The 26,704-nt window shown below is 48.2% G+C and overlaps 7 protein-coding genes across 9 annotated transcripts; 5 read left to right on the top strand and 2 right to left on the bottom strand.

Annotated features, from left to right (window-relative positions):
* Nucleotides 1-1,004: 1,004 nt before the first annotated feature.
* Nucleotides 1,005-3,687, bottom strand: FOIG_09386 (uncharacterized protein). 2 transcript variants are annotated; one of them, XM_031209638.1, is made up of 4 exons: nucleotides 2,439-3,687; nucleotides 1,635-2,187; nucleotides 1,283-1,528; nucleotides 1,005-1,232 (listed from the first exon to the last, which is right to left on the bottom strand). In XM_031209638.1, exons 1-4 carry the CDS (start codon nucleotides 2,882-2,884, stop codon nucleotides 1,113-1,115), a joined length of 1,365 nt encoding a protein of 454 aa, XP_031060725.1. In that variant the 5' UTR covers nucleotides 2,885-3,687; the 3' UTR covers nucleotides 1,005-1,112. The 2 variants fall into 2 exon arrangements, with proteins under 2 accessions (XP_031060725.1, XP_031060726.1); XM_031209639.1 differs by having other exon boundaries at nucleotides 1,005-1,528.
* A 4,311-nt stretch (nucleotides 3,688-7,998) lies between these two features.
* On the top strand, nucleotides 7,999-8,268 carry FOIG_09385 (uncharacterized protein; the record flags this gene model as incomplete). The annotated part of the gene is made up of 1 exon (XM_031209637.1): nucleotides 7,999-8,268. The coding sequence occupies one exon, from the start codon at nucleotides 7,999-8,001 to the stop codon at nucleotides 8,266-8,268; it is 270 nt and encodes an 89-aa protein (XP_031060724.1).
* A 179-nt stretch (nucleotides 8,269-8,447) lies between these two features.
* FOIG_09384 (uncharacterized protein) lies at nucleotides 8,448-8,750 on the top strand (the record flags this gene model as incomplete). Its single annotated transcript, XM_031209636.1, has 1 exon — nucleotides 8,448-8,750. The coding sequence occupies one exon, from the start codon at nucleotides 8,448-8,450 to the stop codon at nucleotides 8,748-8,750; it is 303 nt and encodes a 100-aa protein (XP_031060723.1).
* A 2,628-nt stretch (nucleotides 8,751-11,378) lies between these two features.
* On the top strand, nucleotides 11,379-16,471 carry FOIG_09383 (uncharacterized protein). 2 transcript variants are annotated; one of them, XM_031209634.1, is made up of 4 exons: nucleotides 11,379-11,844; nucleotides 11,890-11,983; nucleotides 12,030-12,193; nucleotides 12,245-16,471. In XM_031209634.1, exons 1-4 carry the CDS (start codon nucleotides 11,787-11,789, stop codon nucleotides 13,198-13,200), a joined length of 1,272 nt encoding a protein of 423 aa, XP_031060721.1. In that variant the 5' UTR covers nucleotides 11,379-11,786; the 3' UTR covers nucleotides 13,201-16,471. The 2 variants fall into 2 exon arrangements, with proteins under 2 accessions (XP_031060721.1, XP_031060722.1); XM_031209635.1 differs by having other exon boundaries at nucleotides 11,414-11,844; nucleotides 11,890-12,193.
* On the bottom strand, nucleotides 12,419-16,513 carry FOIG_09382 (uncharacterized protein). The gene is made up of 2 exons (XM_031209633.1): nucleotides 15,359-16,513; nucleotides 12,419-15,311 (listed from the first exon to the last, which is right to left on the bottom strand). Exons 1-2 carry the CDS (start codon nucleotides 16,425-16,427, stop codon nucleotides 13,492-13,494), a joined length of 2,889 nt encoding a protein of 962 aa, XP_031060720.1. The 5' UTR covers nucleotides 16,428-16,513; the 3' UTR covers nucleotides 12,419-13,491.
* A 757-nt stretch (nucleotides 16,514-17,270) lies between these two features.
* FOIG_09381 (uncharacterized protein) lies at nucleotides 17,271-22,110 on the top strand. The gene is made up of 3 exons (XM_031209632.1): nucleotides 17,271-17,785; nucleotides 17,941-19,573; nucleotides 19,628-22,110. The coding sequence occupies exons 1-3, from the start codon at nucleotides 17,619-17,621 to the stop codon at nucleotides 22,019-22,021; spliced, it is 4,194 nt and encodes a 1,397-aa protein (XP_031060719.1). The 5' UTR covers nucleotides 17,271-17,618; the 3' UTR covers nucleotides 22,022-22,110.
* A 1,618-nt stretch (nucleotides 22,111-23,728) lies between these two features.
* FOIG_09380 (uncharacterized protein) lies at nucleotides 23,729-24,261 on the top strand (the record flags this gene model as incomplete). The annotated part of the gene is made up of 2 exons (XM_031209631.1): nucleotides 23,729-23,814; nucleotides 23,898-24,261. The coding sequence occupies 2 exons, from the start codon at nucleotides 23,729-23,731 to the stop codon at nucleotides 24,259-24,261; spliced, it is 450 nt and encodes a 149-aa protein (XP_031060718.1).
* Nucleotides 24,262-26,704: the final 2,443 nt, after the last annotated feature.

Raw genomic sequence — 26,704 nt, 5'->3', positions numbered from 1 at the left:
GTATCCCATCCTGCCGTCCCCCTCCACCATGTTCAACAGATGGACCTCACTCGCAACAAGGAGCCCAGAGGCATAGGGCGCTCGAAATATTATCCCAATAATATTTTATCACTAATAAGGAGTCATTTATTAAATTTGAGCGATGCCTGGTTCTATATATATACCGCAGCAGGCAGTTCGTAAACCCTAGTCGTGATGTATTCGTCGATCCGTCCCTACTTGGGCGCCCTGATCCATGACCGATAGAAGTATGCCTTTGCAGTCTGACCAGAACAGCGAATAAAAGAGCAAGAATTCTCTGGGCGTTATACTGCCTATGATGAATGCCTTCATGAGAGGAGATGGAGGGCGGAGTGGCAGAGTGATCCCAAGGACATCTTGAGCGAACATGGCAAAATCTTTTTGACAAATACATTGCATAGTAACAACAATAAGCCGCGCTTGAAGGGCAAGAATCCACTGAAATGTTTGAGGTAAGTAATCATGGCAGTCCCGAGTGCAAAGCTTAGCTCAAGGTCAAATTGTCTTGATCACTTGCGGCTGCTGAGTTTACCACCAATTTCACAAGATCCATGCCTTCCGCACATGTTCACTTCGCTGAAGTCATTCAGGGGCTAAAGCAGTACGCGTGAGAAGTAAATGCTTGGCGTGACTTCCTTCAGCATTCGCCGAGGCGGACATCGCAGCCTGGCCCAGTCGGAGGATGTCCTCGGCTGCTTCACCTGGGCTCGGGGAGTTCGTGTATCTTGATAACTCATTGATTCCGCTGGAGGGCATGAAGAGACAATCTGGTGAACGCGTTACCAGAAACCTTAGCTTCAAGCCTCCACCCTGATGGTTGGAATGAGACGAGGCGATCGAAGGGCGAATCACCAATGTGATTCAATATCCCGGCACATCATCGCCCTATGAACCAGAAGATACTCTCCAGAACGTAACAAAGCCTCAGTTACAATTCATGTATGGCTAATTGCACTTGCACCTCAGGATATATAAAGAACTCCGCAGGGACAGAACAATGCCCAACATCAACTCCGCTGACATGAAATGAAGAATGTAAATCGCTGGTGTTGCATCAATTATAATCGCTACATGATAACGCTCTACAACTTTTACACCTGTTTAACTCCAGCGTCCTCTGCCGTTCTAATAGGAATTTGCCCATCGATGCCAGGCATGAAGGCACGATACGATGCAGCAAGTGACCACTCCTGCAGGTCTCTAATCGTCGCCTGCAAGATATCAGTTACTAAACATAAGAGAAAAGCTCGAGGGATCTCACCTCAGCTTCCGCTGTGAACCGTCTCCGTCCCGTCGGACCGTCAACACAGAGTGCTTCCTCTATTGTGCCGCGCCAGTTCACTTGCACTCCCGAAGTACACGCTGCAAGCCATTGTAATTCGCCGTGCTGCATTTCAGGATGTTGGATGACGTAGTCTCGGAAGTACGGCCATGATATACAATCCAGCATGTCAATGTGAGGGACGAAGACTTGAAGTTCAGTTGGTCGGATCCAGTCAGGGAGATCCTAGAGAGCATTAGTGGGTTTCCAGCACCCAAATTCATTTGGTCTCAATAGGTGCAGCACACCATTATCCTGTGTTGCCAGAATTGAGACGAGTGTGTGTACTTACAGCATATGTCTGTGGAGTCGGATTGATCTGCCATCTCATCACAACCCAAACAACCCACACAGCCGCCATGGACGTAAACGAGTAATCCTGCCTCCTCGCACTATAAATGAACTGAACAGCCCATTTACTTATCATCGGCGCAGTTTCATACTCATCCTTATCAAACAGCGCCGCCACACACGGAAACGTCCCCGTGAGATCATCAGGCTTTGCACCCTCTGTAACCAACTGCCTCGCCTTCTTGAGTGTGTCCGCCCAAGCCTTTGTCACAGAGTCAACACCGTGTCCGTCGTTGGCTGTCATCATTGCCCAGTTGTGCTTGGCGTAATAGTTTTGTAGCTGGCTTCGCTGGGCGACGGCGGGATAGTGGTTTGCTTTTATACCGCTGGAGAAGGGGAGGTTGCCGAAGTGGTAGGAGAAGTAGCTCTTTGTACGGGAACCCAGGTCGATGTTCCTGGCGTCGGCTTCAAAGGTGGTGCCGTCGAGCCATTCTGCTCTGTCGAATAGTGTTTCGATGAATTTGCTCTTCGCTTGGTGATTTACACCGACGAGCCTGGTGGTCAGTTAATATCAAACTCATCTCACTGCCCAGGAACTCATTTGCATCTGGTGAAAAGACATTTTCTCTATACCAGAGCATGTTTTCTCTCATATGAGGTGAAGGAAATGAGAGTTGGATGAGAACAATGTAAGCAAGACTGCACTTCACTTGAAATACATGGCTGGGGCTGTCTCATATGAAACGTAAGAATGACATCGCACATCTAACATCCCACGAATAGACTTATAAGAACACAAACATACCTCTGAGGCACAACAACAGCCCTAGACTTTGACTCAATGTACGAAACAATAGATTCAACAGATTCACCTATTCTTATCCAAGACATAACCTCAGCAGCTTCAGAATCCGTGCCATTCCTCATGGCCGCGAGTATAGTCTCAAGCTGATTCAGCCTCCCCTTCTGCTCATTCACGGCATTGGTCAATCTATTCAGCATCTCCCCCGACAGCACTTTCGTATCGTACGTGCAGACATTGCTGCTGAACTGACACCTCGCGCAGGGATGTCTCCCATCGCACTTGGTCTTTGTCTTGCGGCACGGCACACACGCGTGGTTCGTCGCGGACTTGCGGGACGATGAGGCCCGGGATACCCGCGGGCGTGCGGCCTGCTGATGAGGTTGAGGCTGTGGTGCCGGGGGTTCGGGCTTAGGGGGAGCTGGGGCGAGATTGGGGAGCCTCTGCATGGCCTTGCCTGGAGGTGTGAATTGGCAAGGGGCTTGGCCTAACGTCGAATGATGACGTCGTTTAGAGATGGTTCTGCAGCTAATGTCATGCAGCGCATTGTTCGTTTTCGGATTTTTTTAAGGGTTTTTCGGGGGATGAGATGTCGCGGCTGATCGACGTCGCGTTAGGCTTTGTTTGATACTGCACCTTGTCCTCACTACGGGGGAGGATTGTAATCTGCGGGGTGTCATGTCAGGTGACTACGCGTTTCGTGTTGATGATTTGAAGCACCAGTATGAGAGTGTCACCGAGTATCCAAGTATGTCTGCAGATGAAGTCGTTGGAATAAGATATAAAGCTATTGTAGTAGAAACATAATCTTTGATTCAATTAGACTAAAGCGAAGTGGTTCAGTTAATGGATCGACAACTTGATACGCTGGTCAAAACGGCCCTTGTTTCTACCAACCCATGTCAATTACGGCATTAGAGACTCCCCAATTGGCAATGGAAATCTGCAGTCAAGAAGTAGCTAAACCAAGAAGGGAAATAAAGATAGATTAACCAGGCTGAGAGCACTGCTTGTCAGTATTGATCATCTTATCTACCGGAGCGGACCATATACGCTGATCAGAATACCTTCGGAGCTGAGAAAGAGTCATATCCTCCGAATAATCCATCACCAACCGGTCCGTGGTGGCAAGTAGTAAGCTTTGCATAAAGATCATCAAACATGGTCTACAAGCTTCAAGTCTTGGTACCAGAATTACGTCGTTGTAAGATGCCAAGGGGATACGCCTCACTTGCGGTCTCGAACATTCATACTGTAGCATTTTCAATTGAACGCCGACAAGAACCAGAACGATCAAGAATTACACGCCCCTAGAAAAAGAACAGCTTCGATGCAGCCAGTAACAGCTGTGCTATCCAAGATCTCGGAACAGATCAAGAGATTTCAGCCAGGGCAATACCAAATAGTGACATCATAGAGGGGCATTTTCTCGCAACAGACTCTTAAACCCGGCGGTTTCTGTCCGCAACGAAAAAAACAGGTTACGAATCTTTTACGGGCTCTCATTCACTTTCTGTTTCTTTCCCCCGCGATGACGGTCTCTTCTTTTCTGTTCCTTTACAGGGGGTGGAAATCTCGGGAAGCATGGCTTGCAAGCATGAGTGACGTCGTCTGAGGCAAAGCCCGTCGCTCTTGAATTCGAACCCCACGGCTGCCGAGCAAGGCAGATGCTGCATCTGGTGTGTGACTGGACGCCTTGCCTGAATTTGACATTGTAGATCATTCGTGACAGCCCGAGAAAAACAGGAACATGTCGGCAAGGTTCACCTTAAGCTGTTAGCTGTTCAACGGTTCTGCAGGTTTCCGAACGGACCCGTTTCTGTTGGCTTCAATTGCTTTCCCCAGAATTTCCGGTACCGTGCGATTAATTGAGGATACAAGAACGAAACAAATTTTCACGGGCCGAGGACACTTTAGAAAAAGAATTTTTTTTTCAGAACCGTGCATCCCAAGAGCCGGCCGGGGAACGGTAGCCCACTGTTTTTACAAGACCGGGCCGAAGCCGGAGCGAGCGGGGGAAAGGCCGGTGCTTTGGCGGGGTTGATAACGATAGAGAGTCATTCACTTCATTTTCAATTCAATTACAGCATTGTCACCGTCGAGATAAGATATCGGCGAGAGCGACCAATATTTGTGTTACATCTAAAGGCGGTGTCGTTGCACTTCTAGTCAGCAATCTGTTCACCTTGTGGCTTACGAGAGCCGGACAAGGCTCAGACTAGAAAATAAGAACGAACCTGGAAAAGAGAGAGGGTGTGTATGTGTTGGGAATGATTCAAGACATGGCATCGCACACTGTACATGTCCGAACACGACGGTGACCCATGACTGACTCAAAGGTTTGCTCAGTGGCGGACAACTCACGACAAATGAGTCAAGTCTGACAAGCACAAGAGCCAAAGGAAAAAAACTCTGTCGGTTTCGGTAACTCTCAGCTTTCAGCTTAATTCAATAACCTCGTGCATGTCTCGGACTCTATTGATAAACTTTTTCAATAGACTCGGAGACAAACTCCAACTGGCTGCTGTCTCCAATTCTATACGGAAATATGTACGGAGTGCTAATAGAAGTAACAAGAATGGTCAGCCCGGATGCAGAAGGATTTCGCGGCTCCGGGAGTTCGGCGACAAGGATCCCTGTAATCCTTCTGTCCCCAGATTCCCCTTTACAGACAAGATATCCTCGGCCTGCAATCTGTGCTCCGGGCGCGAAAAGGATAACGTTCTCCAAACTCCCAAGCAAATCTACAGACTTGGCATTGAATCATTCATGATTGTACTTACTTCTCCGCTTTTCACTCACCGTTCCAGCCCTCGGCTCCTGTGGCGCGAAGCTATCGTATCCCCCTCCTAACCTAAACATGTGACGGGCGGCGCGCAAACCCCAGCTTTGCCCTCCCCCTCCCCGCCCTTTTCGTGATAGAGAAATCAAGGTATCAAGATGCGGCACATGCGCCGGTATTAAATCATGGGGTTTGGTCAAGCTAGCACTTTCTATTGTCTCAGATGTTATCTTTGTTAGGTGCAGGTGATTCTTTGAGCCTCAGTCCTAGCGACATGCTATCTCATGCTTTGATCAAAGAAACGAGAAGTACTCTGTTCCTTTTGTTCTGGACAAAGACCTTTGTCCCTCACACCATGTGGAAAATCAGGGTCCAGAGCTGCGGCGCAATCGATAATTGTGTTGCACGTATGGCTCAGCCCGGTGCGTATCGCGCTCATTGTCAGCTGCGCATTTGCTCATTCCGTTCCGTACGAGGTAGTTCTTGCGGTCTGGTCTCAAGTCAGCAGGCGTTTTATACCAAACCTGTTGACTGATTGTTTTAGTACAATCGTAATCTGTGCCCTCCGTATCTCACCTCCCATGTGGCATCTTTGGGCGCGGGGAAATACAGATGGGATGGTTTGCATCTGGCAGCTGTGTTGCTTGAATAGGTAGCTCGATTAAGCATGCCCTTGCTTTATCCACACTCCCCCCTTTTAGTCCATCCCCTGTCAACAACAACATCTCCACCAAAGATGCCTGCTTCCCCGCAAATCGCGACGTGGTTTATTTTGTTTGCTGGCCTTGGCCAAGTGGACGGCGCATGTATGTATACCGAGGATAAGGACGAATTGATTATTACACTTTTTAACCAACAAAGCACATCATATTCCTCGCCAAGGATATCCTATTTCATGCGATAGTTATGCCTTGTCGCTGAGGCCTGCGAGACCAGGCTTATTCGTCGATAGTCTCACGCAAGGCAGGACTCTCACCGCAGGGCTGGGCTGGGCTGGCTGAAACATACGTGTTAGGCAACGCAGCAATCCATTTTCAACCACAAAATCGATCATCACCATCATCTTTGTGCATGCACAGTGTGTCGCAATTGCAATCCCCCATAAGCACATACGATAACATCACCCTTTCTTTCTCTTCTCTACATGGGGCCAGAACAATCTCTCGGTAAGCGTAATGAACATCGTACCATCGACTCATGGCCGGGCCCGAGCTTTTTTTTGGGACACGAACGACGATAAGGGGGAGACCCAGCCTCACTTTTCTACTTCTTTCGGCCGGTTCCCATCATGATATCGATCAGTTCACCGAAGCGGACCCGCGGGATCCACCAAAAGTGCAGAGACAAGTCATCAGCAGAGAAATGTAAAAATCACCTCTTGATTCAAATTACAATCTTGATACCTAAAGTCGAGTCAAGACAAGTTGAGTTCAGTTCCCTGATTTGGTAATATCAGCCAAGCCCGATCGTCCAACATTGCGGCCCTTTTTCTGAACCTGTCTTACTTGATATCGTGTCAAATCAGCGTAAATAAGCATGACACTGTAGGATCATTACGGTATTATACGAATTAGTTCGACCGAGAATGACTTTGGACGTTCGAATAGGCACTGATCCTCTCCTACTGGAGGTAGAAAAAAACGAAGAACAAATAAACAGAAAAAAGCTCATATCTATCCTGTCCAGTAGTCTTCAAGCCCGTCCATCCATCTTGACTCCAACATGGCGGATTCAACACCCCAACCCGACTTATCCCCTCAAAGTTTGTGTGTATACTGTATCGCGCGCGAGTTAAATCTCAACAACATCGTGAAAATTCCCTCACGATCCCGCAAAGCCGACTTTCGGCGCGCGTGTCACAGTGAATCGGTGCTCCCGAGAGAAGCTTCAATCTAGTCATTTTTACTCAAGTAGTCTACACTTTCAAGATAAGGTAAAAGGGCATTTGGTGGAATGCAGGCTGCTAGGGCATCTCTTATCCAGGCCCTCGCTCATCCCCGCAAAATACGCTGGAGGAATGGATCCAGCCTTCTGGTGCCCCAGGCCTCAAAATATAAAAAAAGGACCAGAGCCCACGACGAGATTCCGGGCCTTGGCTAGATCTACCCCCAAAGTTGGCTTTCTACTGTGCGCGGGATGCCTTGTTCGGTACCACGAGAAACTCCTGATTGCCACTGTGGATTACCTATGATCCTTTGATACTGTGCCGCTGAGCCTCACTATCTTTCAGTGACGGCACAGTGCGGCTCAGGTTCGTAACAGGGGGCGTTTGCCACTCCCCCCCCTTGAAAAAACAGAGCCCGCCACACTCCCCACCTCCTTTCGCTTCCTGGCTTCACCTGAGGCTCCATCTATTCACTCCCCACTTACAGGTCGGGTACAGCCTCTGCCTGTGTCTATATCCATCAGCCTTCCCCCCGAAATCCCCTTCCCCGGCTTTCTTCTCTCTTTCTCTTGATACTTCATATATCACCATCACGAGATTCATCCCGTCACAGCTATTAGCGTTTTTTGCTTCTTTGTTCACGAGCTGGACCTCATCAAACTATTTTGCTTGACGCAATCAAACCATCTCACACACAAATCTCCCATCCCTTTGAAAGAGTGACACCTGCTTTATTTACCAAGGCGCCATCTCATTCCAGACACAAAACAAAGGAACCACCATTAACAAAACACAACAACAACAACAACACAATAACATATAACTCTTCACAATCCACCCAAGTGGATTAACAACAAATTCTTCTGGCAAACCAAATCACATCAAATCTTGTCACCATGGCTCACACAACCGAAACCTACTACTACTACGTCCCCAATCTTCAGGCCCTCGACCCCACAGCTCGCGAAGTCGACCCTTCAGCTTACGCCTGGGTGCAACCCACAATCATCGAGGATGAGGATCTCACTTTTGGCGGAAAGGCTTTGAGTACCTGGTACGAGGAGGATCGTCGTCGTCACAGCAGTGGCAGCGATGAGGAGGAGCGACGCGGTCGTGAGCGTGTGCGAAGAAACTACTCGCGCTCCGGCAAGTCGCACAAGAAATAAATATATTTCTCTCCTCCTCTAGAAGCAAGGAAGCGAATGCGGTTCTCGACACTATGATACCCCTTTAGACAACCGACACCTGAACTTTACTCACCGCCGCGACAAACCTTGCTCTCATCGCCATTACTCCTCAAATACATTTCGCCATCACAACGAACTCAATCACTCGACATGTCCACATGAAACGAAACTATAGACACTCATATTACCAAACCTGTACCACCTCTTTTCGCTCTCCCAACCGACATATTCTTTGGCATAGCATTCAGCATCACGACCGGGAAGCGCATTTAGACTTTTTAGGGGGGACCAACCCAACTCCCAGGGACATTTTGATTCAGGCGTTTTTGTTTTTTCCTAGTACCTCTCTTCTGCATTTGGGATACCCCCCATGTTGGATCACTTGGCTGGTAGCCAAGATTTGTGGTTTAGAGCGGGACTGCTTTTACGGGCAATCTCCTTGTGGAATAAAGGAGAGTTGATTTGACGCGGCACTGGCGGTGAAATCAATAAGAGGTAGCACCTACACTGAATGGCAGAAATACCATAACTTAACAATACCTACATTGTGTCTATTGATTGCAAAGTGAATGTGATGTGATGTGATCGTCAGCTAACGAATACCGCGCTCAGCGCACTTGTCGCGTAACTAACAATGTGTGGCATTTGACTCGCGTCATGTTTTACAACGTTACAGTGCTTCACGTCTACACAACTAAAAGGGCATTCGCATCATGCCCTCTATGGCAGATGATCTCCACATGAGGTCACGCACACAGTCATGCCACGTGCAAATCCCATCAAACCACGATTCACTTTTGTGCATCAAGGCAAAGTCGACGTTTCATTACGATTCAGGTTTTTTTTTAAAAAATCCCATGCTCGTTAAATGACGTCGTTATTGATCTTGTGCAGTCGATCTTCTCCCAGCGACAAAGTATGTTGTACACCGAGGTTGTGAGTGGTTCTACAGTATGAGATTTCTCCAACGAGGGGAAATGTCAAAAAGTCGATGTGGGAAAAGATGGGCTTTTTGATAGGTTTGCCACTTTCTGTTGTATGACGAGGCATGGTTGCTCTCCCGGTTTATTCTTATCTTTGACGGATGGGCTCCGTGGGTTATGAGTCGTTCGGAGAGATAGATGGGATCGACTTGGCAGTTGGGGATTTTGTTGTGGCGAGCGTGGCTGTACGTTTTGTATGATCACGACAGCTGGGGGTGTGGTTTCGATGATGCCATTTTGAGGTGCTGAATGGCACATTTTGAACAGGGGATTTAATCTGGTCGCGATTCTCTTCAATATACCCGGTCTACAGTCTGTACATTATGTAGCTCCCCGCACTGGGTCAGACTGGCGATATGATGCTGGAACTTTGTGTCGTTGTCACTGAAGAACTGTGAGAGCATCGATCGCCCGATGTTACTACAGAACAGACATTTCTACCTTAACGTCATAACAAGTGAGGGTATTCGTACTTGAAAGTTCGTTCGTAGCCGTTGTGTTCTTGTTGTTGATCGACATGCCCCATGGTCTTCTCCTCATCAGCGTCCGCTAGTTCTAGACCTCATCGACCTAATGCTGATCCCTCACAGCGCAGGATCTAGACCTACCAGACCACTAAATTAGGTGAAGGACTGGGCATGTCAGACCCGAGCACTCGGTAAAGCTGACCTAAATCTGCTTGGTGGAACGGGCTGCGCGATGATCCGCGGTCGCTAGAGAGGGCTGCATCGTGTCGATCCTTTAGCCGTGTTTCACGGCAATGGTCGTCCTTCCCATAGTGCTGAGATGAAAGATTGAAGGCAGAGGCTTTGCTGCTTTGAAGAGATGGTAGCGCCGAGTATCTGCGACGTTGACTCTATGTGTTAATGTGGCAGGCAGCAGTCTTGGCTATGTTGCGCAGGCTGGAAAGCTTGAAGAACATAGCTTTGATCAACTATCGTATCTTTCTGCCTCTCAGTCTGCGATTCACTTGAATGCGAGTAAAATTGACTATATACGGGCGGTAGGAGTCGGAGTGTTTGGAGAGCCTCCCGAGGGCGTTGCCATAGACCTTGAATCAGTACCACACGGCCGATCGTGTTCGAGCTTGGTGCTCTTTGAAATGAGAGCTATAGGAGGTATCTAGGGTTTCATGTGCTCAAAAGAGATAGTCAGTGATTATTCCTCAAGCTAAGTACATGTAGTTTCCCACGGCGATCTAAAATAGGTAGGTGGTTGACTGTTGAGATTGTCGCGACAGATGTTGGTGTCAATATCTAAATATCCAGCCTGGTATACAAGGAACGATCGATCTATATGTGATTCAATAAGAATAAGCTCCTACAGTTCCACACTTTCCCTTGCTGTCCTTCCTCTCAAGCGACGGTTTGCATAGTGTCGCGGGACAACAGTCGTATGAGAAACGGAGTTCAAGGCAACCGTAGAAGATATTCATCGCGTAATAACCTCACAGTAAAAGGCTCCCGAATGAGAATCTACTATTGAATGCCATAAGGAAGTTTTACGTCTCTGAGGCGGGCTGACCTACCTCCGCTTCGCTTGTAGCCATATCTTTCTCCTCCGTTTCTTCTCGGCTACTGCGTAACTCACTCCGTTAGTTTCTGTTACCAGATCCTTATGAGAAGAAGTTACTGTGAGATATTATAAATTCTACTTCAGTGCGAATATAAAGAGACATAAAGACCACGTAGGTGTCTAGAGGCTTGCTACAAGTGCTACCTGGCATTCTTCTCCAGCGAGGTCGTCAAGATATGGAAACCATTTCGGGGACGATGCCAAAGTGAGAGAGAAGGCAAGCTACTTGATATGATAGGGGCCTTTCTTGAGATATTTTGGGCAGCTAATGTTTTAAATTAGATCTACGGAATTGATGGTGCGTACGCAAGGGAATGGTATGGTGTTGGAGTTCACAGCATTTATCGAAGCTTGCTTGATTTATTCCAAACCTCAACATACTGTATTAATCAGGCATAAGCTTTGGTTCATTACATGGCTGTTTGGTAAAATCTCTTCTCTCTCCATTGATGCCTTGAGACCTGCAGGTGTAGAGCCTGCAAAGGGTGCTGGCATGATCTGATCCGAAGCGCTCCAGGGTATCATCGTGAGCAGGCGCCAACATCAACAGGCCTCCAACACCAACCCCAACACCAACACCACGATATGTTCATCTTAATGTATTTACCCTCCCCCCGTGATCAAACGGCATGCGACATCTTCTCTCTGCGCCAAACCGCACAGCGACAAACGCTGCCTAAAAACTCATGCACCCCAGAGACCACCACTACAGCCGGGCGCATTTGCCTAACGCCCAAAAACACAATTGGTCACTTCTCACAAATGAGGCTCAGCCCTGTGCTACCAACACTCGCAAGCTTCAATAGAATCATGCAGGTTATGCACACACTCCGCCTCTTTTGCCGCCCAACCCTGGTTCAGCCGCAGTATGAAAATGGAACCTCAGCTTCTCACAGCGGTTAATTCTTCCACTTCTTCAATTGTAACACCACGTAAAAAATGCCGGCTAGAATTCATGAGAATTGCGTTGACTTTCGGGTTTTGATATGGGATAAGGGTAAGTAATTGAATCTGAGTGTGAGGGTCATGCTGATGAGAGTAGGGAATGAGAAGTGGCTTCGTGAGGATGTCCGACCGGGGGACTTTTATGAGGGGGAGATACCTGCGCTGTGGACTGAGTCGCATGTTATAGTCGTGTATGTGTTTTCTCGTTGAGGTTGAGTATTATGCTGACTATGGCAGATTCGCGGATGCAGATAAAGTACGCGACTGTTCTTTGTGTAAGAAACGCTTCACCGATGTCTTCTGTATGCCTGAGCTCTGGTGGTCAAGCTACAGCCGTCGATCAAACGGCTATTTTGGAAGCGAGACATTTCGCGATAACAACGGGATGATCACAGCATTAAGTCAGTCTTCCTCCCTCCAATTTCATCGAGGAACTTCGCTAACAATGATAGATACGTGGTCACGGTTTCTCGTCAAGCAATTAAACGAAAACAGCCATCAATGGCATAAATTCAACATCCTAACACGCTGGATAAAAGATCCCCAACAAACAATCCTGCTTGTCTTTGAAGCACCCAAACAACTGCGCCTGCGAGATAGGTTCCCCGATCCGCTGCTCATAAACTCTCACAACGACACGCTCAGCGACCCCTTCTGGTTCTACCCGCGTTTATTCGAAGATCTCTCTCTTCTTCAAGATAAATCCGTCTGGGCAGTCAGAGACCACGTTCGCAAGATTGAAAAAACAGATCTTACACAAAAGCCTGAGCCGAGATATCGAGCTATGCACGATACAGCCAGGCATGCTATTCACGTCTCGGAAACGCTTGAAGTTGCGGAGAAGACTATCACGGCGATCATACAGCAGCATAGCACTTTTGAAGCTGAAGCAGCGGGGGGGAATAGACCTGCAAAAGCAAAGTTTCGACATGTAGGTGAACGACTACTGTGGTATATCCACATTCTGCAAAGTCTACGCTGCAGAGCCTCCGCGAACAAAGAACGACTCCTCAACGAGATCCAACTCGCGTTCAACTCAGTTGCTCAATACGATTCTCGTATCTCTGTTAAGATTGGCCAGGCAACCCAATCCGACAGCGCAGCTATGAAGACCATAGCTTTCGTGACACTCACATTCTTACCCGCTACGTTTATATCAGCGCTGTTCAGCATGTCGTTCTTCAAAGTCGATGACAATACTGGGGTATGGAGCGTTAATGAGAAGTTCTGGGTGTACTGGGTGTTTGCGGTTCCCGCTACATTGTTCACCTGGGGGTTGTGGTTGTCGTGGCAGTGGTTTTATAGACCGGTTAAGATCGGGGAGGAGGAGAAGCCTGTGAAGCAGTTTGGGGACTTGATTGGGTTTGTGAAACGGGGTGGGACTGACGAAGAATACCGGATATCTTGAGCTGGGAAGTTATCGAATAGGGATGGGTCGGATAGTGTTATGGTTGGATATTGGGGTTGCGACTTGGATAGCTTGACATTTTGAGATGCACATGAGCGACATTCTAGCGTGTATTGCTGTTAAGTTGGAAGTCAAATTATATTGCGTGCTAATATCCATTGTACTCGTGTCTCGTTCCTCATTCCGTTGTGTACATTGCTAACAATCCCATTGTTGAAATCGACCAAAACATCCTAACCATAGTTTCGAATTGCATCATAATAGTCATCAGTCACAAATGTTCTCTATACATCAAATGAGTGCGTTGCACCTGGCACCAACATCATAGTCGACTGGCTGCACGGGATCAACCGTCACAATAGAAGCTGGCTTTGATGAAGCATCATATTCCTGCACAGCGAGTGGTGCTGGCGATGCACTCGTCTCCAGTCCAGGCGTTGGGGTCGATTGAACCGTCACCTCCACCACAATACTATCCTGTGGCGCTGGCGTTGATACCTGAGGAACAGGAGCCGTGTTATTCTCAGTCACTAGACTAGTACCAGCCAAGATGTCGTTACGGCCGTATCCGCTGTTGAGAATGAGTGTAGTGTTCTCTGGTGTACTCGGGACTTCAACTAGAGGAATGTCGCTCGTAATGATCTCGGGCTGGTTGTTCTGAAGGAACACCGGATACATGGGTTGCTGCGCTTGGGTCTGGGTTGTGAACAGTGGTGCTGGTTCGGCGGCATAGTCGGGTACTGAGTACGAGATGGTAACCTGCTGCTGAGGCATTTGAGTTGGATCGTAGACATACGGCTGGGTAGGATAGGTCTCTTGCGAAGTAACCTGATATACAGGTTGTTCAGTCAGCTGAACGGGAGGCTCAACGCCGGCCTGCTCAGATGTAATGACTGTCTCATAAGATGTTGTCTGCTGAGCCAAAATTGGCTCTTGGGTTGAAGTAGCTTCGAACGTAGTCTGCTGCTGAACTTCAAAACCGGGTTGCTGCTCGTATGTTTGAGTGTACTGAACCTCCTGCTCGAAGGCTGGTTGACCCTCATTAATAGTGTAAGAAACCTCAGTCGTAACACTGAACTGCTCAGGCTGCTGGCCAAAAGCAGGCTGTTGATCAAACGCAGGTTGTTCGAAAGCTGGCTGTTCAGTCTGTACCGAGTACTCAAATGTTGACTGCTGCTCGAAAGCTGGTTGCTGGAACATCGACTGCTGATTATCCTCAAAGGAGAATGACTGCTGAGGCTGTGAGAAAGACGATTGCTGATAGTCGAAGCTTTGCTGGAACTGTCCTTGTTGCTGGTCTTGGAATCCGCTCGTGTCATCACCTCCAAATCCGAAGTCCCCATCATCGTTGTAACTGTCGTCGTACTCGCCATCGCTTCCGGAGCCGATACCACCGAAGCTGTTGACTGTGTTCAACATCCGACCCATCTTTCTCCAATTCTTCTTCTTGCCAAGCTTTCCGACCTGTCGACTTGCCATCTCAACGCCTTGACCAGTGAGCCTTGCTGCATTGACCGTCGCTGAAAGGATGCTATCGCCGACATTTTGCGGCTGATTTGGTTGACCAGGCCGTGCTTTTCTCACAATGACCTTATTTCCTTGCTTCGTCTGTCGTGGCTGCTGTCCCGGCCGATCCCACGTCGATAATCCAAGTTGTTCGTTGATATAGAACGGCGTCATGTCTGGCGTTCTCAATTCTCTCCAACCGTCAGGCAGAGAGTTGGCAGGCTTCACCCATGAACTGGTCCCCAATCTCTTGTTGAAGTAAAATGTTCGACCATCAGGTGTCTTGCGCTCATCCCAGCCAGGTGGCAATCCAGAGAATCCAAACAAGGCCGCTGCCGTGGGCTTCAGGTGTGTCTTCAAGCCGGTCGAATTATGAGTGTACCAGAGTCGGCCAGAGACGTTCTTTCGAATAGTCCACATTTGGGTTGTCGCATCTTGAACGGAAGATTGAACTCGCGGGTCGGATTCAGTGGCATAGTAGGATTTATCGTGGCTGTGAGAAGTGTTGACTGCATTGGAGGTGAAGCACCACACACAGAAGTTCGTCGTGATATGCGCTGTGCTGCAGATGAGACAGGTGTAGACCGACACGTTGAGAGGAATCCCTGGGAGTGTTAGCGGCAATAACGGTTCACTCAAACGACACTCTCACCCTTTCGACAATGGTTACACAGCTGAGGTTGCCCAGTAGATGTGCGTCTCAAGTCTGCCGCAGGAGTAGCTTGAACAGCTGGAGTCGGCTGGATCGCTGGAGTATGCTGAGGTGGATGATTCTGCTGAACCGCTGGGATTTGTTGAGCTGTCGGGGCATATTGAGCCGGTTGAGGTTGCTGTGCGCCTGGAGCATGGTGAATCGCTGGACTTTGCTGGGCCGGAACATGCTGAACTGCCGGGGGTTGCTGGCTCACAGGTGGCTGCTGAACTGCGACAGAAACAACATTTGGCTCCCATCGTGGTGTGCCCGCAACGCTTGGTGTAGCGACTGTAGTGGCGGGCGTTGCGATACCGGCGCTGCTACCGCTGATGCTTCCCGGTCTGCCGTGATCGGCCACAAATGAACCGATGTTGCTGTTGGCAGTGTCAACACGATGGATTTGCGGAGTTGGGCTTGCTGGAGATTGTTGTGGTTGTGCTTGGTGAGTGTTTGGCAGAGTCGTTTGAGGAGCGGGGTTTGGTGATGGGTTTGTCGGGCTGAAGGGTTGTTGCTGAGGGTGTTGCGCTTGGACATGCTGCTGTGGAAGCTGTTGCTGTTGCTGATATTGTTGTTGCGGCGCTTGTTGATGGTTTTGCTGATACTGAATTGGTTGTTGGTGGAGATAAGGAGGTTGAGGATGAGGTTGGCTGTGCTGTTGTTGCTGCTGGGGAGGATACTGAGCAGGTTGCGCTTGCTGGTGCTGAATTGGTTGGCCTGGGTGTGCTATCGGCTGAGCTTGGTGAATCTGCTGTGGACTTTGTTGGTGATAAACAGGTTGAACCTGTTGCCCAGGATGATATGATTGAGGTCTCTGTTGTTGGACATGTTGCTGCTGCTGCTGCTGGTTGTGAGGAGGATACCCAGCTTGCGGATACTGCTGCTGAGGAGCAGGTCTATGCGGCAGCGAAATGCTCTGCGCTTGTCCTCCAGCCGGCTTCCCAACAGGTTTCCTAGCCACAGACCTCTGATGCATCAAAGGCTGAGGCGTCGTTTGTACAACATTACTCTGAGGCTGTGGAGACGCCATCTCGACTTACACCAGAAAACACAAGGACAAGGACAAGAAATGACAAGACGGGAGACGAACAGGAACCCTGCTTGGCAATGCATTCTATTTATTACTTTTATTCCCCTGTACATCACAGGACTTTAACAATCGAGACCGGAAAGAATATTTTGTATTTGGTGGTGGCTCGTCTTTTCTTTCTACCCCTCTATCTGGTATGTGCAAGGGTCCTGGTTGTAACCTCAGCCGCAAATCTGTAACCATTCACAACGCTTTATCGTCTACTTCGTGGCGCGCTATGAGATGCATCTTGCTTTTTAGGGAAAAGCTCGAGGCAGATTTGGGTCGATGGCGTTTTTAGTTGCCGTTGTCTTCTCCGATGTTTGGTGTTTGGTGTTTAAGCGGCACAGCTCCGCTGTGTTTAATCTGCAGCTGAAGGCGAGGCCGACATGCGGATTGCGAATGAGTAGTACCTCAGCTGTCCTCAGGGAGCAATGAAACTTCTGACGTCGAGCTAGGATGCCAACGTTGACTGGTCTAAAAGCACCCTAAGCTTAGGATAACTTACCTAAGTCTTTTTGTCGCTTAGAATCGAGGGTCCTGAGTTTTCTTGCCTCTCTTACCTAGGCTGTCAAGGAAGCAGGGACGAAACATCAGTCCACGGGTGACGCTTTCATTTCTTGATGGAAGTTATTATTATCAAGTGAAAGGGACCCTTTCCAAACTTATTTCCTTAGTTGTTCAAACTTATCTCTTGCTTTCCTAACACTAGTACACGCACCCATCACTGACTGCATAAACGAGGTCCTTCGCATCAAATTTGATGTCTGTGTACATCAATGATCTACCGATGGGATCCAACACACCATGTGAGAGACGCGGGGGCTGAGTATCCCAATCAGATTGAACCAGCACTCTCGTTCCTCCTCCACAGCCTGGTCTCCATTCCCCGCACTTCCACATTGCGATAGAAGCCATGTCTGGACTGGAAGGCCCAGGCATCGTTGCAAATGTTATTGCTGTGGTTGACTTGTCTCTCAAAGTCATCTCATGTTGCTCCAAGTACGCTCAAGATGTCAAAAACTCAAATGACAGCCGCGCCCGACTTCTGCAGGCAACCATCACGTTGCATTACGAGTCCGGAAAATCCACAATCTTCTCACTGGAAAGAATGGCAGCAAACTGGAAGCTTCTCAGAAGCTTGCCCAGGCTATGGGAAGCAGTAAGGTGCAGTTACACGAGCTTGAAAGTCTGCTGTCCGACAATGCCAATTGTTCAAGCCTCAAATGGCCGCTGCGGAAGAAAAAGGTTGAAGGCGCTATTCGGAACATCGAAAATACAACAAAGACCCTACTAGAAGTCCTTCAGATTGATACGACGTACGTATATCCAGTCTCTCGCTTATACCCTGCATCAGGACTGGACTCCGAAGCGATGGGTCACACACATAGGAAGATATGACGGCGATAGTTCTCAATCATAGACCGCTGAAGCCACTAAAGAATAGCAATGCTGACCACTAATTGCTATGTAGAGGCATTATCCTTGATATCGATGATAGGACGGAGGCTGGCCAGCGAAGGGCAGTAATCGATCAATTGCCATACGTTAGTGATGCAGTTTGGGACTCACATGCCGAGGAGCATAATGCGACCTGTCTGGAGAACACCCGTAAGGATATTCTGCGGGAGATCAAGGATTGGGCCGAAGACACAACTGACCAGTCGAAAACGGTGTTCTGGTTGAACGGCATGGCGGGTACTGGAAAGTCCACTATCTCACGCACAATTGCCCGCTCCCTATCCGAGGCTGGGAGATTAGGCGCATCCTTCTTCTTCAAACGTGGCGGACTGAATAGAGAGAAAATACCCAAATTCGTCCCAACTATTGCGCGTCAACTTGCGACAAATCAGCCGGCGCTCGAGTCTTATATCTATAAAGCGGTCCTGCAAGATCCAACTATTGCGAGCAAAGCCGTTAGAGCTCAGTTCGAAAGACTTATTCTGGAGCCCCTCTCTCAAAGTTCAGCTGAGACTCAGGATAAAAAGCCGATCACTATTGTCGTCGACGCGCTGGATGAATGCGAGTCTGATGCTGATATTTATCTCATTATTAACCTGTTTTCCCGCACAAGTGATATAAAGCAACCGCGAAGTAGAATATTTGTGACGAGCCGCCCTGATCTTCCGGTTCGCATAGGGTTCAACGACGTGCAGGGAACTTATCAAGACCTGGCCCTTCACGAGATACCCGCTCAAGTAATAGAACACGACATATCAACATTCTTGCAACACGAAGTAAATATGATTAAAAGGAGATGGAATTCTTCAATTGCTGAGGGACGTAAACTGCCCCCCGACTGGCCTGGAAACGCCTGCATCCAGCTCCTCACAGAAAGGGCAGCGCCCCTCTTTATCTTTGCCGCAACTGTATGCCGTTTCATAGCTGACCGGAGGCATGGTAGCCCTGACGAGCAGCTCCAAAGATTCCTGGAATCTTCGGCTGAGGATAATCCGTCTCGGATGGACCTTACATACGGGCCAGTCCTTGGTCAGCTGCTTGGTTCGCATTGTTCCAAACGCAAGAAGGAGACGATCATCCACGAAGTCAAGCGAATCGTCGGTACCATCATTAACCTCGCTATCCCTCTATCATCATCCGCACTTTCGAGACTCGTGAAAATTGACCAGAAGACGATTGATGTCAGGTTAGACTATCTCCATTCGGTTCTCAGCATCCCTTCCTCTTCAGATGCACCAATTCGAATGCTTCATTCATCCTTTCGTGACTATCTGATGTACCCATATATCGAAGGGAATCCTTTTCGGATCGATGAGAAGAAGTCATCAAGAGATCTAGTTGGAGACTGTTTCCAAGCGATGGAGAGCCTTAAAACCGATGTCTGTCACCTGGGGATTCCAGGCATGCTCCGTTCGACATTAAGACCCGAGCTTATCGACGAATATCTACCCCCAGAGGTTCAATACGCATGCATTTACTGGATAGACCACCAAAGGGTTGCAGGAATTGCTCCCGGAGATGCCGCCGCTATCCTCAACTTTTTGGAGAAGCATCTCCTTCACTGGTTTGAAGCCATGATCTTACTAGGGGAAGTCTATCTGATCACCGGACTGATCAGGAGTCTTAAATCTGTCCTGGAAAGAAAGGTAGGAAAGAGCATAGGCTGAGAACTTTCAGATCGCTGAAACTTCATTTGTTAGTCTGCTGTTGACGTGAAGTTGATCGATTTCCTTGACGATGCAATCAGATTCGTTGACACAGATACCGAAGCGATCAACCTAGCACCCTTACAGATATATTACTCTGTTTTGGTGTTTACGCCTACGAACAGCATCGTCCGAAAGACCTTTGTCGCTGAAATACCAATTTGTTTGAGACGTGTGACAGGCAGAAGAACCGACTGGGATCCACGCCTGCGTTCGTTCGAGAAATCTGCGCCCACATGGTGGCACCCTGGAGACAGACGCTCTACCGTGTTCTCGCCTGGCTCTGAACTATTGTATTCTGTCTCCAACAGAGAATATGCCAGAGCTTGGAGTTGCGACACAGGCGAATGTATCGAGGAGCTCGAGACAGATCAAAACTCTTTGATGGCTCTTTCTCCCAATGGAAAATACCTAGCAGTGACTACCCCCGAGCACAAGATAAGCTTATTCTCGGATACAATAGCATATATTCTAGAGCTAACAGAAGATAGAGCCTTGGGTGATTTAGCCTTTTCACGAGACTCCGCATTACTATGGGTATGCTCAATCAAGGGACAAGTGAAAGCCTGGGATGTGGCACCGGGGGATTGCGTGAGAGATCTCAGATGTCCATGGGGCATGGAAGTTGACACCGACTCTCGTCAGACCTACGGGTGTCAGTTGGAGTTCTCACTGGATCAATTCACCGCTCTACTTATTTCGAACTATGTTGATGCGCATGTTTGGTTTCTTGAGAGTGTTGAGGAAGAAAAGTCCTTTCACATAGCGCTGTCCAACGATGCCATTGACAGCCCCAGTGGCTTCTCGCCAGATGGGAAAGTATTGGCTACGCCTTCAGCACAAAACTCAGTAATGAAGATCTGGGACCTCCAGATAGGCCAGTGTGTATGGGATCTGAAGGAGGAGGATGCTAGTTGTATGATGGACTTTGTCTTTTCACCGGACTCGGGCCTCCTGGCGATAGTCTATACCAACGAATCAATATTGGTCTGGGATACTCGGAGTGGAAAGTGCTCAGCAAAACTAAACATCGGGCGTCGCCTCTCCTTTCCCGGTATCTCATTTTCACCCGACATGGACTTTCTCCTCTTCACAAGTGAGAGAGAGGATGGGCCGTACAGCAACATTGAAGTATGGAACTTAAACGCAGAAGTCTGTGTGACAATGATGAGATGTCATGAGGGCGATATATACCATCTTTTATTTTCTCCTGATGGGCAAACCTTTGCCTCTGTGCGACGAGGTGGCGGTGAAATACAGTTATGGGACTGGCCAAGCCTCCTCAAAGAGCCTCTAGAGGACTCAAAGGAAACGACGTCACTCGTTCTATCGCATGATGCATCAACAGTAGTAGCGTCATATGGAATTCACGAACTGAGAGCATGGAATGCCGCGACAGGTGAAATGCTCCACGAGATGCGCAATAAGGACCAAAATTCCTCTATACGATCTTACAAGTTTTCCCCCGATTCTGCATTCATAGCAACAGACGGATGGGATGAGGCGGCAGTATGGGGTGCACGCGATGGCAACTGCGTGTGGCAGCTCAGCCAGCGCGACGAAAGGACCAGAGTGCATTTCTCACCAGACTCTCGACGTATAGCAGTAGGTATTCAAAACTACTTGGGTAGGGATGGTCCTTGCATTGAGATCTGGAAGCGGACCAACGGTACATTTGATCTCGAACATACCTGGAGGGAGATCTGGGCCTATGACTTTTCATTTTCTCCGAGTGGAAGCCTGTTGTTCGTTAATCACGGAAAAGGGATAAGGGGTTTCGACTGTGACACAGGCGAGCTGTTTCACGAAATAACATTTGATGGACACGAGATAACTGTGGTTTCGATGGCAATTGCCGAGGATTCTTCCACCCTTGCCCTTGGACTTCCATCTGCGATTCAAATGTGGAACTTTGAGTCAACGATGTGTACCCAAGAGTGGCGGACTAACTCAGGTTCCAACTTAATCCTGTCTTCCACGGGAACTCTTTTGGCCAGCCAGATTAATAACGACATCCGAATCTGGAATTGGACGACTGGGGAGATGCTTGCCGATATCAAACTTTCTGAAAACGACTGGAAGATCGATGCCTTTCTACCAGATAACTCTGGAATCCACACCAATTATGGAGTCATTCCAATGAGCCTGGGAACTGTCTCAAGCCAATACCTCACACCAACGTTCAGACTCAGAAAACATTGGATCCAGTGGAAGGAGAACAATTTAATCGAACTACCACTCGATTTTCGAGGTGTTTGGACTGCAATATCAGCAACGAATTCGGAACTCACTGTTGCATTTGGGTGTAGCTCGCAGCGGGTTACCATTCTCAAGATCTCAGAAAATGAAGAGTTGAGATGGTTGCTTCCTCTCATCGAAGAGACTTAAAATTATCTAGTGACATATATACAGGAGCGAAGCGTTATAATGGGCATTTTTAGAATGAACTAAGCAGGGCATCTCACAAGTAAATGCCCCCCTCGTTTAAGGCCTCAAGTTTATTCAGCCTTGAGATCGGTCTAAAACTATATGATACCTCATCGAAGAAGCTTGAATGGGACATCCCAATATGCCGCATGGAATCCAACCCAACCATGAAATCAAAAAGACAGTCAATGAAATAGCCGTTTCCAACTGCATAGTTTGACTTCACCTAGCCTACGTTTGTAACAAGACATGCTGTCTCAACAACGAGTTGGTAAATGCTCAAGCTGGAGTTGCGTTGACATTTAGTGCAACCTGTCTTGAGGACAACACTACACACTTGCTAACGAGCAATCGATAACAATCAAACGCTCACAAATATCAAATAAAGTTAATGATGGAATTTAACGCAAATACCGGTAGCTAGAAAAACAATGCGAGGTTGAAAGTGTTTTCGGTGCAGTTTGCTCTGGAAACAACAACCAACATACCGTCAGTTAGGGAGTCACTGCTTGCCAAATAAACCAAAGAATTTGATGAAGTTCAGATATTTTATGGCTTTTGATATATGGCATTGATTGTCAAGCGACATTCACCAAAGCTGGACGCGTACGCTGATGCATCACAATCAAGGACATTGGGGTATTACAACATGCTCGACCTTCACAAATGAAAGTCCAGAGAAGGAAATCACTCAGAGATCTCCTGAAAACTTGGAATACTCCAGAAGATCATTGAAAAGCAAACATGTGTCTGGCTGGCTATAAAAGCTACCTTTCCTCCCACCTTTCAACTCTTGTCCTTGTCATCCACCACCGCCACCAACACCAACAACACCAGCACCAGCATCTATTCTTCCCATATATATAAACATTTTATAGAAAATATTGTCACCTAGCAAGGCCACTATCACTCTCGGCTCATGCGAAGAGATTGAACTGCAAGGTAGGAGATCAACATTCACTATTCATGAACACTAACTAAGCTGATCAAGGTGAAATCTGCATATACACTTACTATGTTACCTCCTCAGTAGTCTCCTTTCACTAAGGGAAGATTTAAATGTCAATTAACTCTTTTTATTCTCTCATAATGCTTCAATCTCAGTATACTCTCCCCATCATGTCATGAACCCCATTTGCTCTTCGACACAAAGCACCTTATCTGAGACTATATACGCCAACCGTTATCACCGCCGACGCCGCGGGATACATCGCTTCCCGCTGGGACTTGGGCTCGAGGGCTCGACACCAACTATCCAGAACATAGCACCCGACAATCCCTCCTACAAAGCCCCCTTGGACGCAATCACCCCAATCGCATCACCCTGACGAGTTCCAAGAACCAGGAGAAGCGAGAAAGGCACGACACTCCGGCCACGTCTTCTTTATGCGTGTTGGAGTCTTCAGGGAGGAAGGGATAAGAAGACAGGATTCAAGCAGCACCACGTGTTCAAGATCATCGGCTACGAGGTGATGGCAGTAAATACAAGTGCAATGTGCAATGAGTTAGGTTCCCAAAGCCCGAGGCTGTTTGGGTAGGTGATGATGAGACACATTGGGCATATGGTGCTTACTGACAAGTGTCGGAAGCCTTTATATATATACAAAGGATGTTCTCAAGGTTTGAATCATTTCCTCACTCAATTGAATGCTGTCAGGCACCCCCGATATGCTCTTGGTGAACCAAATGGGTATTGGGAAGACGAGGAAATGGTTACTACATTGTTCCCCTCAGCAGTATATCACAGAAATCAGGTAAGTCAGAGAAGTACCGGGGCCTCAGAGTTGAAGCCTTGGTGTCACGTCGCAATCTATGGAGCTAACAGGACAGTTAATAGGCAGACGCTCCATGAAGTCGAAAAGGTTCAACTCGCCACCTCCATGTGCATACGGAACGAGTCAGAATCACACGATGTCGTTTCAGGTGGCATTCGCATGCCAAATCCACCTCGGTGTGTTTCATCTGCTGCGGGAAAACCTATTTCGACAACAGAGGAGCTCATTATCGCAGAAGCTATGAGGCAGGTCGGGTTTGATGGCGACGAGCATATGATGGGATCCCCAGTACCTAACCAGCACGTACGCGTTGCGTGCAATGTGCACCTCTACGAAGGGATCTGGTCCATCCGCGATACTTACACAGTTACGGAAGTCCACCCTATGCTGCGTGGGGTCATGTTGCCCGAGAATATCTCGGCCTGAAGCTCCTAAGTGGACATGAGCCTCGAATCTTTCAAGAAGATGTTGACTTCATGGAATATATACCAATAGCCAAAAGGATTGCTGCACAAGAGAAGCCTGGTATCAGGGTACCTATTTCGTTCGTCAGCACGCATTTCCCTAATACCACCCTGTGAGGATTCTGGCGACAAGGAGGACCATTACTACGCCTCCCCTGAATGTTCACGAGCGCAACATGGACTTCCTAGGCTCTATTCACCGGCCTACAGGTTTAGAGACATGAAAGCTGAGCCTTCATCACCGGAAGTTGACCATTGAGACACCTGAATCACCCCAATCTCCATCACTTTACGATATCCCACTGGTTTTATCCGCACAAGTCCCTCCTCAAGCTAAATCCAATGAGCTAGGGGACAGTCCCATTGAGGGTGAAGCAAGCCCTGCTGTACCGAGGCTAGACAGATCTCATCTCCTATGCTTCGGATAGCATACGCCCAGAATGATTAGGCCATGTAAATGTCTCTCATCTTCTTTTCGCAAGCATACCACTAACCACACGGAGCTAATAGTAATATAAGTTCTCAAGTAGCTTGGTGCGCCGCTCCGCAATGGCACCGGTAGGATTCAGCAGGTGATCTAGACCATTGGACCCCCGCAATTCCTCAGAATATGAGAGAAGGACAGAAATTTTCCCTCTGTTCACCGTGATATAATGTTTGTAAGATCACGTCCATGACTTACTATGATAACGGTGAGAGCATGTTCCAATCCTGCTGCCAGACTGGACCTGCGGGCTCACCCACGCAGAATGGGGAAACTGTTTGACCAAAGCCGAATGACTCAAGGACGGACCGCCTGAGCCGGACACCTTTGCTGTACTTGATGCCATGGAATATGCGTTCCGTGAGTTGGTGGGTGACCAGAGAACGAGGCTTCGGGTTCACGAACACTTGCGCATCGGCCCATTGCGATACAGCCACTGACTCAACAGCCTGCTGCTAGAGGATGATCCATGCCTCAGCAACGCGACTCACCAGAGGCGCTATCAACTCAGCCATTGCAGCAGCGTCGGCAGCAGCAGGAGCTTGTACACTGAAGCTGTTGACTCCAGAAGAATCCTACACCACCCGCGAGCAAAGCGCACCAAAGGCTTCCTAACGGCCCTTATTTTCTTTTTGTTTTTCTCATACTTTTTCGACATTACGTGATGCATGACAGGCTCCAGTCGGTAATATACACAATGGAGCATATTCTTTTATATTATAAAGGCGCTGGTCGATACTGTGCCGGAAACTTGGAGCTGGCCTCCTAGCCTTTATCCCCTACAGGAAAAGCGGAGATGTCACCGAGGCATCATTCCAGAGACTTGCCCACAAGGACAACAAGGAGGAGCTCGATAAATTTATTAGCTTTGTGAACCAACTGTCGCTCGTCGCGGAGACGCTCAAGAAGGCCGGGGAACATTTCTTCAAAGCCTTTGCAGAAGGGGGCTTTCAGGGATGCCCAACAACCCTGTCCAGCGCCTCTACGAGCGCAGACTGGGGATGATAACACCAGATAAGTGACTGAAAGAGTCTTTAAATGGTGAGTTTACTTCTCAACCTTGCGCAAATCCATGTTGTGTTGAGGATGGATGTGCATCCAGCTATCCATGAGGAACAGGGTTCAACACCGCAAATCTTCAAGCAGGTACGGAATCAAATCTATGCTCTGCCTTGCACAAATCACCCCTAATCGAGAGCCTTCAACGTGCGCAATTCATGCAGGAATGGAGATCTGATGATGGGCATAGTTTGCTTGTTGATCTATCATCATTGCAGTTGTACGCTATGGCGGTCGCAAAGACGTTGAGATCAAGCTTACAAAGCCTTCTGACAAGAAGTTGATACAGGAAAACCGAGAAACTGAAGACCTAGGTGTAACGCTATAAACGGGAGCTGCACTCTTATAGAGCTCTCTATCTGGAACTGTAAGCATGCCGAAATCTACCGCAGCCTACAAGATTCGCAGTGGGCGAAATACGCAAGCCGAACAACCGGCAGACTCTTGGCCATCTTCAACGCTCTAATAAATTGGGACAACGTCCGAGACCTGACATTCAAAGAGAAAGACCTTCCTTCACGCTAAGTCAACCGGAGAATGAAGGAATCCTACTTGACGTTTCCTCAAGACCCACGGTGGATTGGCTTTCAACGGCGACGCCGAGACCAAGAGACAAACGGTTCTATGGTATATTGAAGAACGAAAAGATATACCATGACAATATTAAACACTTTGAGGTTGCCAAATGGTTGATCAGCACCTCCGCCTAATCCAAGTCTCCATCTTGAATGAAGAACGAAGTTCTCGAGATATGCTTGTGCGAATCTTCGTCCATCCCAGACAATTCCGTAATCAACACACCAACTCCAAATGACACTGAAGGCATCGGTATTTTACTGTCATCGCCTGAAATTCGCAAATC

This window comes from Fusarium odoratissimum (genome assembly GCF_000260195.1).
Source record: "Fusarium odoratissimum NRRL 54006 unplaced genomic scaffold supercont1.15, whole genome shotgun sequence".
Taxonomy (NCBI): Eukaryota; Fungi; Ascomycota; class Sordariomycetes; order Hypocreales; family Nectriaceae; genus Fusarium; species Fusarium odoratissimum.
The sequence above is the reverse complement of the archived record's forward strand: the minus strand, read 5'-3'. Positions and strand labels throughout refer to the sequence as shown.